General features: G+C 24.3%; 1 protein-coding gene across 1 annotated transcript in view; it reads left to right on the top strand.

Moving 5' to 3' along the window:
* LOC135961913 (D-beta-hydroxybutyrate dehydrogenase, mitochondrial) overlaps nucleotides 1-17,966 on the top strand; it is a 71,717-nt gene extending 53,751 nt beyond the window's left edge. Inside the window, exons 4-9 of the mRNA XM_065513561.1 lie at nucleotides 7,569-7,775; nucleotides 7,834-8,002; nucleotides 8,087-8,161; nucleotides 12,436-12,617; nucleotides 16,985-17,086; nucleotides 17,494-17,966. Coding sequence (XP_065369633.1) covers nucleotides 7,569-7,775; nucleotides 7,834-8,002; nucleotides 8,087-8,161; nucleotides 12,436-12,617; nucleotides 16,985-17,086; nucleotides 17,494-17,661 — 903 coding nt within the window. The 3' untranslated portion in view covers nucleotides 17,662-17,966. The remainder of the gene's footprint in view (nucleotides 1-7,568; nucleotides 7,776-7,833; nucleotides 8,003-8,086; nucleotides 8,162-12,435; nucleotides 12,618-16,984; nucleotides 17,087-17,493) is intronic.
* The last annotated feature ends 1,157 nt before the right edge of the window (nucleotides 17,967-19,123 follow it).

Below are 19,123 nucleotides of genomic sequence, written 5' to 3'. Positions count from 1 at the left end.
ACAAACATATTCCCCGCCTTACAGATAAACGAAAAAAAAACCACATCTACGCCGAAACATTGAAGTATTTAAAAGTTAATGACCTTAATTACGTTTAATCTATAAATAAAGAATAAGTGAAAGCGAGATTATATACTGCTGCGATTAAGGCATAAAATTTAAGCACGAAGTTTTTTCTTATATGAGCTAGAACAACTGGGAAATTCATTAATTGAATTAGCCAATTTTTTGTATTGTAATTTTCATGTAGTGTTTATGTTGTAGCTTGAATTATAAATGGAGTTTTAATGAAGCAATTTCTTACAAATAATTTTTATTTTACTGAGCTTTATTTTGTATGTCTAGGTTGGTTGTCTTTTTATACTTTTAACATTAAAATTTTTCATTTGCAAACCCATAAAGTATATATTCTGTATCGTTATAGAGAGCAGAGTCGATATAACCATGTCCATAAATATATCCTCTAAACAGTTCATTGAAAAAAATCTCTAAAATTATTTTGGCGATTTTTTAAATTTCATTATATGTTTATGTTTGGCGTTTTTTAAATATTTGATTGATAATTTGTTGATTAATCAACAATTTTACAAAAATTCTTAAATCTTTTCAATAAATAATGAAATTAAAAAAAAAATCGCTAAAACAATTTTGGCGTTTTTTAAAAATTTAAACATTTTTTATATGAAATTTGTTTTCTATTGTTTTTGATGTTTAATTTCAAATAATTTAAAGAAATTCTTATTTCTTTTGAATAAATAGTGAAATTAAAGAAAATCGCTAAAACAATTTTGCAGTTTTTTTTTTAATTATAAAATTTTGTATTGAAATTTTTCAAAAATTTTATATTTAATCATCAAATTTAGGAAAATTAACTATGTAATTTTACATTAACTTAAAATTGAACAATTTTCTTTCATTTTGTTATAAAACATAACATTTTAAAAAAATTTCGAATAAAAATTTAATTATTCAGCAAAAACTGATAAAATTATTTAAGTGATTTTTAACTTTTATTATGAAAGATAAAATTTTTATTAAAATTTATATAGAAATTGGATTATTTAGAAAAAAACACCAAAATTATTTAGCGATTTTTTTAAAATTTTGATTGATAATTTGTTGATTAATCTAAAATTTTACAAAAATTCTTAATTCTTTTCAATAAATAATGAAATTAAAAAAAAAATCGCTAAAACAATTTTGGCGTTTTTTAAAAATTTAAAAATTTTTTATATGAAATTTAGAAATTTTATTGTTTTTGGATTTAATTTCAAATTATTTGTTGATATATCAAAAAATTTAAAAAAATTCTTACTTCTTTTTAAATAAATATTGAAATTAAAGAAAAGCGCTAAAACAATTTTGGCGTTTATTTTAAATTTTGTAAAAAGATTTATAGTTAATCATCGAATATATTTTTATTATGAAAGCTAAAATTTTTAATAAAATTTATATAAAAATTTTATCATTAAAAAAATCTCCAAAATAATTTAGCGATTTTTTTAAAATTCGTTCAAAAAAAATTATTAATTTTCTTCAATTTATTTATAAAAGTCAAAATTTTCTATAAATTTCTTATAAAAATTAAAAGTTTTGAAAAAACGCCAAAATTGGTTAAGCGATTTTTCAAAAAGATTCTATGTTCTATGAAAAAATACAAATTGAAATAAATTTCGTATTAAAAATAAATTTTATAGAAAAAAAGCCAACATTTTTCAAGCGATTTAAAAACACGACAAAATTATATAAGCGATTTTTTTAAAAAAAAATTCTATGTCTACGAAAAATATACAAATTACAATAAATTTCATATTAAAAATAAGCGTTTTTTCCAAAAAAAATGTATATGTTCTATGAGAAAAATACAAATTCTTATAAAGTTCGCATTAAAAGTAAATTGTATACAAAAAAAACGCCAACATTTTCCAAACAATTTAAAAGAACGCCAAAATTATTTAAGCGATTTTTCCAAAAACAATGTCTATGTTCTACATCTCTTTTCTATTATAGGCTTTCTTTTATAGCTTTTCTTTACTTAAAACAAAACATGCCATTTTTCCCACAAAATTCTTACTAATTTGAAAACGGAAATTAATAAACCTATTTTTATGGCCTAAATTTAAGTGCTAAATATTACACATATTTTAGGGCTGCAAACATTTAAGGCTCATTAATGTCTTTGTAAAAAAATTCTCCATATTTCGAAACAAAATATGTGAATTTTTTTTAGTTATATTTTAGGTGGTTTATTAAACTATTTTTAGTTTTTTTAAATGTAAACAAAACAATCCTTTACAAACCTTCTCTTGCTGTTTTTTTTTAATTTTGTTGCTTATAAAAAAAATATAGTTTAAATTTCCTAAAATGTTACAGGTTTTTCAAAATACTACAAAATCTATTAAAGTACTTTTTGAAGCATACTTTAAGCTGCAAACAACATGCTAAATAATTTAGCACTTCAAAAACAGTATAAAACAAAAATTCTTTTGTTTTTGTAGCATAGATTTAGGTGTTGCAGGAAACTCACTTAACTAAACACACTAAACAATAATTTAGTTATTTGAGTGTTATATTATTTTCCACTAAACTATAAGTATATTTTCAAAATTCCTTTATCATGAGGTTAGTTGAGTGTTTATTGTACATTAACCAACTTTAAAACAGACAAGATATCCTTCCTGTGTGAGTGAGTGTTGCGTTTGAGTGTTCAGTCAATGAAGACGCCTTTAAGCGTCTGTATTATATGAAAATTTATATACATATATCCACAACAACTTCAACCAGGTATTGTCGATAATTTCATGTTAGAGGTGTTATATACATAACACAAACTAAATATTGTCTACTTTTAGGCTTTATATTTAACAACATAGTTTAAGGAGTTGAAATTTTGCCTATTGTTAGCTTTTATGCATATTTAATGAGAAGCCTTAGGTTTGTTAAACAAATTCTTTTGTTTAAATTATTCGTTTAATATATAAACAGTTTATGGGGTTTATTATGGGTTTGTTAAGTCAGCCATAAAACATCATAGATTTAGAGATTTTTAAGTTTTTTTCTTTAAACAAAGAATAGTGATGATATATTTAAGGAAGAGTAATTGATTTCAAACACATACTCTAAATAGGTTAAATTAATTAAATAGAAAATCAATCAAATGAATAAACTAGCATAAAATATAGAATATTTTAAAGCCTATTTTAAGGTAAAACTTGGCATACTTTTAGGAATCTTCAATGAATAGTAAATTTCTATTTCAGTTTAATTCTAACTCAGCTGCACCACGAATGTTCTCAATTTTCATTTTCCCAGACAGGTTTGATTCAATAGGATTTTTAATTTTCAGCCGAAATTCGCCAACCTCATGCCATGATTACAGCATGAGTGAGTAATAATTTGAAACATGTGAATGATAAGTGGGTGTGCATGAACATGATGACGATGATGATATGCAAAAGTGTTTGACATAACAAATCTACACCTGCCGTAATTTCGTGTTGTTTGATGATCTGTAGCCATTTTCCCAGTTTGAAAAATACAGAAAATTATAGTGAATTATTGAAAAAAGACTTAAGAGGAAATATTTTTCAAATCCCCAAAATTTATCATGAAATTTTTATTTTATTCAAAGAAATAGTGCTTTTGATAGCAAAAACTGTTTTTAATTAACACGCCTAAAAATAGGCAACATTATTTTAAAGTCTTTAAAATACCATCTATCTCAAAGTAGAACTTAGTGTTTTAATTCACTTAAGTTAAAACTATAATTTTTATTGAAAGAAATTTTATATTTTACACTAAAAACTGTTATTTAATATCATGCCTGAAGGTAGGCAACATTATTTAAAAATCGTTAAATTAAAATAAACTTTAAGTTATGCTGTAGTTTTTAATAACCAACCTAAGAGTATGCTCTTCTTTTTAATAACATAACTAAATACTAAAATATTGTAAAGTGTCTATTCCCAGAAAATAAGCAATCAAATTTATTAATTTTTCAACAACAGTATGCAGTGGTTTTTTATCTTTTTTATATTTCAAAACAAATTTTGTTTCCAAGCACTTGAAAATAAATTTTTCAAACTTTGTTCATTAAGTTAAACACCAGTTCTATTGGTACAAAAATATATATTTTTTTTGATTATACAAGTACTTTAAGCAGTTCACTAGTTTCTTATGGTTTTCTAAAATTCTCAATAATTTTTCTATATAAATTTAATTTCCAAGAACTAAATACTTTGTGCAAGCAACAAACCAAATACTTTTTTTGTTTATGTTCTTCGCAAGTGCCTGAAAATATGCTTTACATATTTTTCTCCATTAACTTAACAAAGGCTACATTGTTAACTTTTCTGGTAAATTCTACAAATTGTCTAAATTTATACAATTTATTTTTAATGATTTGTAGAGAAATTCTTTAGATTTCCCTTGAAATTTTTAACCATAATTTACTTGAAAATAAGCAATTTGTTTTGAGAGCTTAAAACTATACAATAAAATAGTGGATATTTTAACATTTATATCTCATTATGGAGGGGAAAGTTCGGTCAGTTTATCATTTTCCTAAAGTACATTAATTTCAGTTTATTTATAAGTAGTTAGGCAAGAAATTTGTTAACCATAATGTGCATGTTTAAGTCTTAATACAGTAACATTTTAGCTGCAATAGCAGGTTTTATACAGTAGGATTTTAGCTTTAATCGTTGGTATTTATTCAGTACAATTTTTGCTTCAATCGTAGGTCTGTATACAGTACAATTTTAGCTTTAATCGTAGGTCTTTATTCAGCACAATTTTAGCTTCAATCTTAGGTCTTTATTCAGTACAATTTTAGCTTCAATCGTATGCCTTTATTCAGTAGAATTTTTGCTTCAATCGTAGGTCTTTATACAGTACAATTTTAGCTTCAATCGTAGGTCTTTATTCAGCACAATTTTAGCTTCAATCGTAGGCCTTTATTCAGCACAATTTTAGCTTCAATCGTAGGTCTTTATTCAGTACAATTTTAGCTTCAATCGTAGGTCTTTATTCAGTACAATTTTAGCTTCAATCGTAGGTCTGTATACAGTACAATTTTAGCTTCAATCCCAGGTCTTTATTCAGTACAATTTTAGCTTCAATCTTAGGTCTTTATTCAGTAAAATTTTAGCTTCAATCGTATGCCTTTATTCAGTAGAATTTTTGCTTCAATCGTAGGTCTTTATACAGTACAATTTTAGCTTCAATCGTTGGTCTTTATACAGTACAATTATAGCTTCAATCAGATGTCTTTATTCAGTATAGTTTTAGCTTCAATCGTAGGTCTTTATTCAGTACAATTTTTGATTCATCGTAGGTCTTTATTCAGTACAATTTTAGCTTCAATCGTTGGTCTTTATACAGAACAATTACAGCTTCAATCGTATGTCTTTATTCAGTACAATTTTAGCTTCAATCGTAGGTCTTTATTCAGTACAATTTTTTCTTCAATCGTATGTCTGTATACAGTACAATTTTAGCTTCAATCGTAGGTCTTTATTCAGTACATTTTTAGCTTCAAGCGTAGGTCTTTATTCAGTACAATTTTTGCTTCAATCGTATGTCTTTATACAGTACAATAACAGCTTCAATCGTAGGTCTTTTTTCAGTACAATTTTAGCTTCAATCGCTGGTCTTTACTCAGTACATTTTTTGCTTCTTTCTACAGTACAAATATAGCTTCAATCGTATGTCTTTATTCAGTACAATGATAGCTTCAATAGTTGGTCTTTTTTCAGTACAATTTTAGCTTCAATTGTAGGTTTTTATTCGGTACAATTTTTTACTCAATCGTAGGTCTTCATACAGTACAATTTTACCTTCATTCTTAGGTCTTTATTCAAAGGGATTTTTGCTTCAATCGTAGGTCTTTATACAGTACAATTTTCGCTTCAATCGTATGTCTTTATTCAGTACAATTTTAGCTTCAATCTTAGGTCTTTATTCAGTACAATTTCAGCTTCAAGCGTTGGTCTTTATACAGTACAATTATAGCTTCAATCGTAGGTCTTTATTCAGTACAATTTTTGCTTCAATCGTAGGGGTTTATTCAGTACAATTTTATCTTCAATCATTGGTCTTTATACAGTACAATTACAGCTTCAATCGTATGTCTATATACAGTACAATTACAGCTTCAATGATTGGTGTTTATACAGTACAATTATAGCTTCAATCGTAGGTTTTTATTCAGTACAATTTTAGCTTCAATTGTAGGTCTTTATACAGTACAATTTTAGCTTCAATCGTTGGTCTTTATACAGTACAATTATTCAGTAGGATTTTTATAATTATATACAATTATCGTAGATCATTATTCAGTAGGATTTTAGCTTCAATTGTAGATCATTATTCAGTACAATTTTTGCTTCATTCGTAGGTTTTTATTCAGTAGGATTTTAGCTTCATTCGTAGATCATTATTCAGTAGGATTTTAGCTTCAGTCGTAGATCTTTATTGGTGGGATTTTAGCTCCAAACGTTTTCCCATCTTTCTGGCAACATATGGAGTGCGAACCAAACGAAACTAATAGTAGTCGGAAATTTGTTTTCTATTTTGTTTAAAATCTGTCTTTAAGACCTTTTTCTCAAAACAAACTTGTAGCTCTATTGCACAAAAAAAAAACAACAAAATTGTCATCCAGTTTATAATTGTGAACTGACAACATTTTAGTCAATTTTATGCCATTAACAACTTGGTTAGTCGTGGCTACAGCTATAAAGGTTCTCACCATCAAACCAAAGTGTACAAATGTCTATATATTGCACATAACTAGCATATGGTTGTTTTGGTTTTCCTATTCATTAAAATTTTGCTGGAAAATTGTTGACCATATAACAATAGCAACAGCAGCGACAGCACCAACATCAATAACAACCCAGACCTCTGTGTCCATATAGACTTGTAATTGTGGAAATTTTATTGCGGGCATAACGATGATGATCTGATAACTGCTGATGATGTTTCTGCCGTTGTTGCTGTTTCCAAATGTTATTTTTTAATGGGAAAACAAAAAATGTTTGTGTGGAAATTTCATATTCATTTTTGGTTACTTGAAGGCAGCATAAAATTATAATAAATAAGTAAAAGTTGGGGTTTTTTGGAAAAATTGCTGGCAAATTATGAACATGTAAATGAAGGGGAAATGAAAAGTAGACAGGTTGAATAAGAGTAAATTGGGTAAATTTAAAGTGATACATTTGAAGTGAATTTTTAAAAATAGAGAGAAAAATTCCAGCTAAAAGTATAATGATGTTTATATTTTTGAACATTTTTATATAGCTAATGAACTATAGTTTAGAAAAACAAGTTTTTATACTCCCAGAGATGTATATTTCTTAGAGAATTACAAAAAATATTCCCATACAAATCTATAAAAAATTACCCCTAAAACTATACTTCAGTTTTTGTGTAATTTTTTACTATTTAAAGCTCCATTAAAAACTTTCAATTTCATTTCAAAAATAGCTTTATTTTCCCTTAAACCACCTTAAGTTTTCATAATTTCAATTTACTAATCTTTCTCAACTTTCTTATTTGTTTTATTTTAGGTTTCCGCTTCCGGCAAAGGTGTCTTGATTACTGGCTGTGAAGCTCCCATTGCTTGGTATTTGGCTAAGAAATTGGATGATTTGGGCTTTACCGTTTATGCTGGTTTCAACACACCCATCGAAGAATCAGATGAAGCTAAAATTTTGAAAGAAGAAACTTCTGGTCGCATGAAATGCATTTATCTTGATGTCACCTCGGAAAAAACTGTAAGTTTATTTCTTTACAAATATTAAAAAGATTTTATTAATTTAAACTTTTTAAAAGCTTTTGGAAGCCGCTTTATTTGTCTCCGAACATTTGCCTCACAATTCTCATGGTATCCCCGCTAAAGGTTTGTGGGCTTTGATTCATTGTGCCCACTGGGTTGCTTTGGGAGAATTGGAATGGATTCCATTTGCTGTATTGCGCAAGTCTTTGGATTTGAATTTGCTAGGTAAGTGTAAAGCTTTGCGGTAAAAGCTTTTTTTGTAGAGTTTTGTCTTAAATATTATGTTATAATTGTAAATTTTGACAATAGGTGCTGCTCGTTTAACTCAATTGATGTTGCCATTGTTGCGTGCTGGTCATGGTCGTGTTGTGTTTATGACATCTGGTAAGTCCTTTTTGTTTAATATTTAAGTTAAACTTTTTAAAGTATTATATAAATTTATCTACATTGTTTTAAGTATTCATTAAGTTATGTTGCTTTCTCTTCCAACAAATTTAATTTTTTTAAATTATTTTGAAAAAGTAGTATTTCTACTACTTTTTTAAATGTATTAGTTTTGATATTTTTCGGGTTTAATATAATAGTGGATGCTTTAGCATGAATTTTATCAACATTTTGGGGTTCACAACAATACTACTTTTTGCAGAATTAGTACTTTTTTTCTACTACTTTTTTTAAATGTTTTATATTTGATATTTATCTGGCTTAATACAATAGTGGATACTCTATTCATGATTTTTTTTACATTTTGCTGTTCAAAAAAAATACTACTTTTTGTACAATTGATACTTTTTTCATGTATTTACTTTATTTTGAGGCAATTTGATCGCTTTTAAAGTAATTTTAGCATGTAGATTCATTTTTTTGTAAAATTTTAGACAAAAAAATAATTTTTAGAAAAAAGTAGTATTTTTACTACTTTTTTAAATGTCTCATTTTTGATATTGTTCGTACTTAATATAATAGGGGATCCTTTAAGCATGAATTTTATCTACAATTTGGTGTTCAAAAAAATACTACTTTTTGTACAATTAGTACTTTCTTCATGTATTTACTTTATTTTGAGGCAATTCAATCGCTTTTAAAATAATTTTAACATGTAGATTTATTTTTTGTAATATTTCAGAAAAAAAAATAATTTTTTAAAAAAGTAGTATTTTTACTACTTTTTTAAATGTTTTATTTTTGATATTTTTCGGACCAAATATAAAAGTGGATGCTTTAAGAATGAATTTGAATTACATTTTGGTGTTCAAAAAATAGTACTTTTTGCAGATTTAGTACTTTTTTCATGTGTTCACTTTATTTTGGGGTAATTTGTCCAGTTTTAAACTAATTTTATCATGTAGATTTATTTTTTGTAATATTTTAGAAAAAAAAATAATTTTTTTAAAAAAGTAGTATTTTTACTACTTTTTGAAATGTTTTATTTTTGATATTTTTCGGACTAAATATAAAAGTGGATGCTTAAAGCATGAATTTGAATTACATTTTGGTATTCAAAAATATACTACTTTTTGTACAATTAGTACTTTTTTCATGTGTTTACATTATTTTGGGGTAATTTTATTTTGTTTTAAACTAATTTTGTCATGTAGATTTATTTTTTGTAAAATTTTAGAAAAAAAAATATTTTTTTTAAAAAAGTAGTATTTTTTACTACTTTTTTAAATGTTTTATTTATGATATTTTTCGGACTAAATATAAAAGTGGATGCTTTAAGCATGAATTTGATTTACATTTTGGTGTTCAAAAAATACTACTTTTTGCAGAATTAGTACTTTTTTCATGTGTTTACATTATTTTGGGTTAATTTGACCGGTTTTAAACTTATTTTAGCATGTAGATTTATTTTTTGTAATATTTCAGAAAAGAAATAATTTTTTAAAAAAGTAGTATTTTTACTACTTTTTTAAATGTTTTATTTTTGATATTTTTCAGGCTAAATATAAAAGTGGATGCTTTAAGCATGAATATGAATTACATTTTGGTGTTCAAAAATATACTACTTTTTGTACAATTAGTACTTTTTTCATGTGTTTACATTATTTTGGGGTAATTTGTCCGGTTTTAAACTAATTTTAGCATGTAGATTTATTTTTTGTAATATTTTAGAAAAAAAAAATAATGTTTTTAAAAAAGTAGTATTTTTACTACATTTTTAAATGTTTTATTTTTGATATTTTTAGGGCTAAATAAAAAAGTGGCTGCTTTAAGCATGAATTTGAATTACATTTTGGTGTTCAAAAAATACTACTTTTTGCAGAATTAGTACTTTTTTCATGTGTTTACTTTATTTTGGGTTAATTTGTCCGGTTTTAAACTAATTTTAGCATGTAGATTTATTTTTTGTAAAATTTTAGACAAAAAAATAATTTTTACAAAAAAGTAGTATTTTTACTACTTTTTAAAATGTTTTATTTATGATATTTTTAGGGCTAAATATAAAAGTGGATGCTTTAAGCATGAATTTGATTTACATTTTGGTGTTCAAAAATATACTACTTTTTGTACAATTAGTACTTTTTTCATGTGTTTACATTATTTTGGGTTAATTTGTCCGGTTTTAAACTTATTTTAGCATGTAGATTTATTTTTTGTAATATTTTAGAAAAAAAAAATAATGCTTTTAAAAAAGTAGTATTTTTACTACTTTTTAAAATGTTTTATTTATGATATTTTTAGGGCTAAATATAAAAGTGGATGCTTTAAGCATGAATTTGAATTAAATTTTGGTGTTCAAAAAATACTACTTTTTGCAGAATTAGTACTTTTTTCATGTGTTTACTTTATTTTGGGTTAATTTGTCCGGTTTTAAACTAATTTTAGAATGTAGATTTATTTTTTGTAATAATTTAGAAAGAAAAAAAATAATTTTTTAAAAAAGTATTTTTGCTACTTTTTTACATGTTTTATTTATGAAATTTTTAGGGCTAAATATAAAAGTGGATGCTTTCAGCATGAATTTGAATTAAATTTTGGTGCTCAAAAATATACTACTTTTTCTTGAATTAGTACTTTTTTCATGTGTTTACTTTATTTTGGGTTAATTTGTCCGGTTTTAAACTTATTTTAGCATGTAGATTTATTTTTTGTAATATTTTAGAAAAAAAAAATAATGTTTTTAAAAAAGTAGTATTTTTACTACTTTTTTAAATGTTTTATTTTTGATATTTTTAGGGCTAAATAAAAAAGTGGATGCTTTAAGCATGAATTTGAATTACATTTTGGTGTTCAAAAAATACAACTTTTTGCAGAATAAGTACTTTTTTCATGTATTTACTTTATATTGAGGCAATTTAAACGCTTTTAAAGTAATTTTAGCATGAAGATTTATTTTTTGTAAAATTAAAAAAAAATAAAGTTTTTAAAAAAGTAGTATTTTTACTACTTTATTAAATGTTTTATTTTTGATATTTTTAGGGCTAAATATAATAGTGGATACTTTAGGCATGAATTTGATTTACATGTTCAAAAAATACTACTTTTTGTACAATTAGTACTTTTTACATGTGTTTACTTTATTTTGGGGTAATTTATCCGGTTTTAAACTAATTTTAGCATACAGATTTATTTTAGAAAAAAAAATATTTTTTTTAAAAAAGTAGTATTTTTACTACTTTTTTAAATGTTTTATTTTTGATATTTTTCGGACTAAATATAAAAGTGGATGCTTTAAGCATGAATTTAATTTACATTTTGGTGTTCAAAAAATACTACTTTTTGCAGATTTAGTACTTTTTTCATGTGTTTACTTTATTTTGGGTTAATTTGTCCAGTTTTAAACTAATTTGCATGTAGATTTATTTTTTGTAATATTTTAGAAAAACAAATTAATTTTTGTATGTATGTATTTTTGGTAGCAATTTTGAAAAAAATTTTTTTCTTTTTTTGTAGGTACTTTTAATATCAATTTTATTTATATTTTGGTTTGATTTGTTTGATTTTAAACTAGTTTTAGCATGTAGATTTATTTTTTGTAATATTTTAGAAAAAAACAATAATTTTTAGAAAAAAGTAGTATTTTACTACTTATTTCTTAAACTTTATTTTTCTCAATTTTATAGTGTAAGATGGTAATATGAATCTGTGAAATTGTTATTCGCAATAACTAAGAACAAAATGTTTACTACTTTTTTTATTTTGTTAGTAACAATGAAATTTTACAGCTATAACATTGAATGCGAATGAATTTGACCCAAAATTATACAAAATTAAAAATTTAAAAAATATATTTTTTGGTACTTTTTTGTAAAAAAGAATTTTTTTAAGAAATTTTGTCTTTAAAGGGTCTTTAAATATGTATTTGTAGCTTATTTTTCAAAAATGTTGTATTTTTACTACTATTTAAAAAAATGTTTTTTTATAATTTTATAGCTATTAATGTTAATATAAGGCTTAAAAGTTATTTCTTGCTTTATTATGAACATATAACTACTACTTTTTGCTTGATTTAGAAAAATAGTTGATTTTCTTCAAACTTTTCTTAAATAATTTGTTGTACCAAAACTTCTGAATTTTCCATTGTTTGTTTAGCATTCTCTCCAAACCCCTTAAAATATGCAATGAATTTTTAATACTTCTATTATTATTTTTATAGCTGTCTTCATTTATTATTACTAATTTGTTGGTTTCTCTTTTCTATTTTCTTCCTAAAGGTCTCAACAAAATCCCAGCACCCGCACGTGGCATTCAATGTGCCACCCAAGCTGCTGTTGAATCCTTTGCTGCCTGTTTGCGCCAAGAAATGCGTCCACGTTGCGTTGATGTCTCTGTTGTGGCTGCTGGAGAATTTGCTCCTGGTAACGGCTGGCTAAATGAGACCGATCTACGTGAACAGGTAAATTTATAAAAACAAATAAAATATGGTAGTTATTTTTATTAAAATTAGTAACTTGTACAGCAATAAAGCCAGCACATAATATTAGCCACTAGTTGCCAACAATTTAATTACAAAAAAAAAAAAAAACAACAGAAAGGTAAACTATTTAGAAAAATTGCAACAAAACTATATACTACAATGGCAAATGTTTAAAAAAGTAAATAGAAAACTATGTGAGAGTTTTTACACAAGGTCGTCTTCATAATTAGCTTCCTAGAAAACCATTATGATAAACATTGTAAGCAAACTTGGCCATAAATGCCAGCACACAGGCAGGCTTAGGCTACCAAACATACATACATTTACTTTTTTGTTATAGACATATACACAGACTGATTTAACACATGTGTTAGGCCAACGAAACCCCAGAGCCTTTGAGCTGTTCCTTGAAATCTCATTACGATGTCTGGCAAAACAAATAATACTACTTTTTTCTTCTTTTTTTTTAGTTTTAAATCATAATAAAAGTCTTTTTTTTTAAAAAAAAAACCTCATATTATAAACTCAACAATGGCTAAGGCCAGTACAAATGAATATTAAATATTGAGAGCTTAACAAAAGCATACTTTAGGGGTTTAAAATCAAATTAAAAATTCTTAGCATAACTGTTTGGAGAAGGTAATTAAACGTGTAGTAAATGTTGTTTTTGCCAGCAGAAAAAAAGTCTTAATTGTAGCAATTTATATTATTTGCAAATATTTATTAAACATTAAGTTATTGCTTTATTGTTGGTAAAACCTAAGGCTATAATTATGAATGTTTTGAAGATGTTTAGTTGGATTTATGTTCAATTAAGTAATGGAATAGACAAATAACAACATCTGTTTTTTGTGTTGTTTTCCAATCATTTATGGCTTGCCCAGAAAGTAAACGTGTGATGGATATGTAAATGTAGAAATATTACAGACATTTTTCTCAGAAACATTTGTTTAAGAAATTTTTTTGCTGCCTACATGAGATAAATAATTATAGCATTTTTAATTATCATTTATGGCTGTCAAATAAATTTTTTGCTGCTTAACGAGAAAAATAATTATAGCATTTTTAATTATCATTTATGCCGGCCAAATATATTTTTTGTTTATCAATTTTTATAAAGACATTAAATTATTAAATTTTATATATAAACAAATTTTAAACGATAATTAAGAGAAAAAACTCTTAAAATAATAAATTTTTATTAATTTTTTATTAGAAGTTATAAATTTTTAACGTATGTTTAATATTTGTATTAAATAGTAATCATACGCCACCGTACTATTTTTTAAGCCAAAAAGTATGCCATACATTTAATGATACAGAAATTCTAAGAACTAGGTAGCGTATACTTAATATTTTCAGTATTAAATAATTAAATAATAATCATACGTTAAGTAGTTACAGCTGAAAATGTATTTTACACTAATTTAAATGAATTATACAATTTTTGTATGCATTCTTAGTAAAAATTAAAAACCAAGCAAAAAGCCTTTTAAAATAGTTTAAAAAATACATAAATATTTAAACTCTTAGGCTAAAATTAAGAGTGTTTAGAAGTTGTTCACGTTCAAATAAGTAATGGCATAGAATAATGTATTTTGTGTGATTTTCCAAACAGCACTGCACAGTATTTTACAAAAATGTTTACATTTATTTATATTAGCATAATTAAATTTTGAAAAGCAAACAACTTCTTAAGTAATTTATAAACACAATGCTGTTTTCTTTCTATGGTATATATAAATTTATGCTTTCTCACTGCTTGTTAAGTATAATGTTTTCCATAGCAAATTGGGCACGAAGAGCAAAATTTGTTATCATACTTATAGGCTTAATTGTTATAATGAAAGTTGAAGCTTTATTTAGCAAACAATGTTAGCAAAACATAACAAAAAACAAAATTGAAAAAAATCATTGTTTTCATCGTTTTTTTTTAATATTTCAGATTATTTTCACTATTATGTATTTCAAAACAGAAAAAGTTCTATTTATACAGAAAGTTTTTCTTACAGTTTCATTAAACTCATTATTTTAAAATAATTTGTATGTTTCCCGCATAATATTTGCCTAGACATCAATTAGTTATGTAATAATTTCAATATTTCCTACAATTTTTGAAAAGTTAGTATTTTTACTACAATTTTTTAAAGTGTTATTATTCATAATTTCTTGGTATAAGTTGATATATACATAATGTGAGCGAACTGTATTTGATTTCTTGATGTAAAAAAAGGAATTTTTGTACCAAAAGTACCTTTTTTGAATATTTTTTTTGAATTTTTGCCTAAATTTTATATTTCTATGTAAGCATTATCGCAAAAATCACTATTTTGAAAAATTTCGATGTTTTCTACAATTTAAAAAAAGTAGTATTTTTTACTACTTTTTTAAAAATTTTATTTTTCTTGCTTAACTTGAAAAATGTAGATTTTTTTTTATATTCCTATGTAAGCATTATCGCGAAAATCATAATTTTTTAAATAATTTTGATGTTTTCTACAATTTAAAAAAAGTAGTTTTTTTACTACTTTTTTAAAAATTTAATTTTTCTTACATAACCTGAAAAATGTAGATTTTTTACAAATTTTGCACTACAAAAAAAAATATTTTTGTAATAAATAGTAGTAAAATTTTTATGTTTTTAAAATTTTTTGAGCTATTTCCTACTTTTTAAAATAAATTTTTTTACTATTTATATTTTTAATCATAGTTTGAAAACATAATTTTACAGACTTTTAAAAATGTAGTATTTTTACTACTTATTTTTAGAAAATAACTTTTTCTAATTTTATTATAAGTTTTAGATTTTTAATGACTTTTAAGGCAACTGATACTTTTTAAATTATTTATTCTATTTAAAATCATAATTTAACAGATTTTTAAATTTAGTTTTTCATAATTTTATCTAATTTTATTGTTGGTTTTAAGGTTTTAAGTATTTTAGAAATATTTTATACCTTTTAAAACAATTTGTCCATATAAAATCATTATTTAACAGACTTTTTAAAAAGTAGTATTTTTACTACTTTTTTCAGAAAATCTATAATTTATGGTTTTTAGATTTTCTAGGATTTCTAAGTTATTTAGTGGATTTTAATACAAATTATGCATATAAAATCATAACTTGAGATATTTTTTAAAAAAGTAGTAGATATTTTTTCAAATTTAATTTCTATTTATATGTTTTTTTTACCAATTTTAAGGTATTCCATACTTTTAAAAACTATTTTTTCATATAAAATCATAATTTACAGATATTTAAAAAAGTAGTATTTCTACTACTTTTTTAAAAAATATTTTGTTTTCTAATTTGTAGCATTTTTTGGTATTTTATGCTTTTAAAACAAATTTTTAATATGTTTGTAAACATTTAATCAATAAATTATACTATTTAAATTGATAATTGACAGATTTTCAAGCAAGTAATATTTTTCCACATATTTTTTTTTAAATATTTATTTTTAATTGTATTAGTATTTCTTTTTTTTTGGAAGTATTTCATATCTTTTAAAATAATTATTCTTTAAAAATGCATAATTTAACAGATTTTTAAAAAAGTAGTATTTTTACTACTATTTTTCAAAAAATAATTATATAAATTTTTTAAGGTTTTTAAGCATTTCTAAGTTATTTTACATATTTTAATACTACTTTTTTATATAAAATCATAATCTGGCACATTTTTAAAAAAGTAGTATTTTTACTACTTTTTTCAGAAAAGATTTTTTTTAGGTTTCAACTATTTTTAAAACCGTTTTTTCATATAAAATCATAATTAGTCATATTTTTACAAAAGTACTTTCTTAATATTTCTAGATATGTTAATATTTTTGAGGTATTTTGTGTATTTTAAAACGATATTTAAAACAGTATTATTATTTTTTAGAAAATTTCTATTAAGGATCATAATTTTTCAAATTTTTAAAAAAGTAGTATTTCTACTACTATTTTTTTTGTTCGTATTTTACTTACCTATTATCATAGCAGCTACCATTAACATTAGTTTTAATTGATTTTTTGCCACCAACATCTGCCTAGGACTATATAAGTTCTCCCATTAAATTCTACAAATTCAAGATGTTCTTTTTCATTTCATTGTGATATTAAGTCAATTAACTTGTTTTTAAATGTAAACCTTAACAACAATAACAAATACTTACTTTGTTTTTGTTGAATAGCATTTACACATTTAGCAGTCTATTAAAGTACAGCCTACTTAAGGGTGTGGGTTTTTATTTCTTTACCATAGCCTAACCTAAGGCTATAAATTTTGTATACTCTTACTCTTGTCATATTTATTTTTATTATGTTTGTTTTATTTACTTTAATTTCTTTTGTTTTTACAGGCTAAAGAAATGTGGTCTCAAATGACCTACGAACAAAAACAAACTTATGGTGAGGATTATTATGAAGCTGCCATGACAGCTGTCGAAAAATATTCCAAAGAAGTAAGTAATTGTGAAGAAAAACAATAAAAAAAAATTGTGCCTACAATTTGACAGTATTAAGAGCAACAGTTGAAGTTAAAATTTTAATGTATAAACAGCTAAATTTTGTGCGATAACATGACTATACAAAGACCTTTAACTGAAGCTAAAATATGACTTTATAAAGATAAATGACTGTAGTACAAATATGACTATAATTCAAGCTAAAATAAGATTGATATTGAAGCTACAATATTTCTGTATAAATCCTTAAGATTCAATCTAAAATATGACGGTTTAAAAACTATGAATTGTATATGGCTTTACAAACCCTTTAATCAAAGCTTAAATATGACTTTATACACCCCTTCAATTGAAGCTAAACTATTTAAACACCTACAATTAATGCTGCTTGTTATTATTTTCAGGGCGCCGACATTCAACCCACTTTGCGTGTTTTGATCGATGCTGTTACCCGCACCTTCCCCATGGCCCGTTATACCCCAGTTACCCCCAAGGAAAAGATTCAAATCTTTATGGCTGAACATTTGGCTCCATCTTTGTACGAAGTTTTGTACGGTGTGCCCAGAAAGTAAACATGTGAATGATGCTTTGAATCGAAAGTCGATATGTGAATGTAGAAATTTTAGAGCAAATTTGTTTGTCAGAAACTTTTGTTTAAGAATTTTTTTGTTTTTTACTCGAGAAAAAAAAATATAATATAATAGCATTTTTAATTAGCATTTATGTCAGTAAAATATATTTTGTTTGTTTTATAAGATTTTTTTTTTGTTTAATTTTATCATTCTATTTAATTTTATAAAATTTTTTTGTTATTCTGATTTTTTAATTTTAAAATAAAAACAAAAATAAACAAATTTTAAAACATAATTAAGAACAAGTCTCTGAAAAGCATTAATTTGTATTCAATTTGTTAAAGAAAAATATAAAAATTCAACGTATGTTTAATATTTGTATTAAATAGTAATCATACGCCTGCGTAATATTTATTTAAGCCAAAAAGTATGCTATAAATTTAATGGCAAAGAAATTCTAAGAACTGCTTAGCTTATACTTAATATTTTCAGTATTAAATAATTAAATAACAATCATACGCTAAGTGTATTATATCAGAAAATTTATTTAAGTCAATTTAAATGAATTATACAGTTTTTGCCTGCAATTCTTACAAAAATTATTTATTAATTCAAAACTAGAAACAAAACAACAAACACTTTTAAAATAGTTCTTAATATCAAATTCATAAATATTTAAATGCTTAAGTGCTGGCGCTGTTATTGGCCATTTGTGGCAGTTGCTATATATAAAACACATTTAGCTTACTACAGGGGAAGGAGGTTATGCTGCACTTAAAATGATTATAGTATTATTGTACCCATGCTGCACACTGTGTTATCATCCAAAATGTGTCTCATATTATAATATAAACAAATGTAAAGCTTATTTCTATATGCTTTGTCATGCTAGTGTTTCTTTGCATATTTTCAAGCGTTATATTTAAAGTATATTTTGGTATACTTGTGTGCATACCTCACATTTATTGAAATTGATTTTAAAGTGCAAGAAAAAAAATTTTTTTTTTTTTGGAAAACAATTTTTTCTATAAAATATTCAACAAGTTTTTTATTTTATTTTTATTTTCTATATATGTACAAGTTTTATTTGTTTATATAAGAGTGCTGCTGCTTTTTTCAAAAACTTTTTCTAAAGTTTTTTGGTGTTTTTGTTGATTTAAAATAAATATATTTGTAGCTTTGTTTGAAAATTTTATGTGCTAGATATGGTAGTTGGAGCAAGATTGGGGAGACCAGCTAAAATATGAGGCTATGGACAAGACTTTAGTCTTGACTATAAAAAAAAAACTATAGACGAGACTATAACAGTGATAAATGACGAAATTATAGTCTATATATAGACTAGAATTTAAGCGAGACAACCAAGATAGACAAGACAATAGACAAGATTATAGCAGAGATTACAGAGGAGATTAGTTATAGCATGGACTATAGATCACACTGTAGACTAGACTATAGAAGA

This window comes from Calliphora vicina, chromosome 5 (assembly GCF_958450345.1).
Source record: "Calliphora vicina chromosome 5, idCalVici1.1, whole genome shotgun sequence".
Lineage (NCBI taxonomy): Eukaryota > Metazoa > Arthropoda > Insecta > Diptera > Calliphoridae > Calliphora > Calliphora vicina.
Note: the sequence above shows the minus strand (reverse complement) of the source record. Positions and strands in the feature narration are given on the sequence as shown.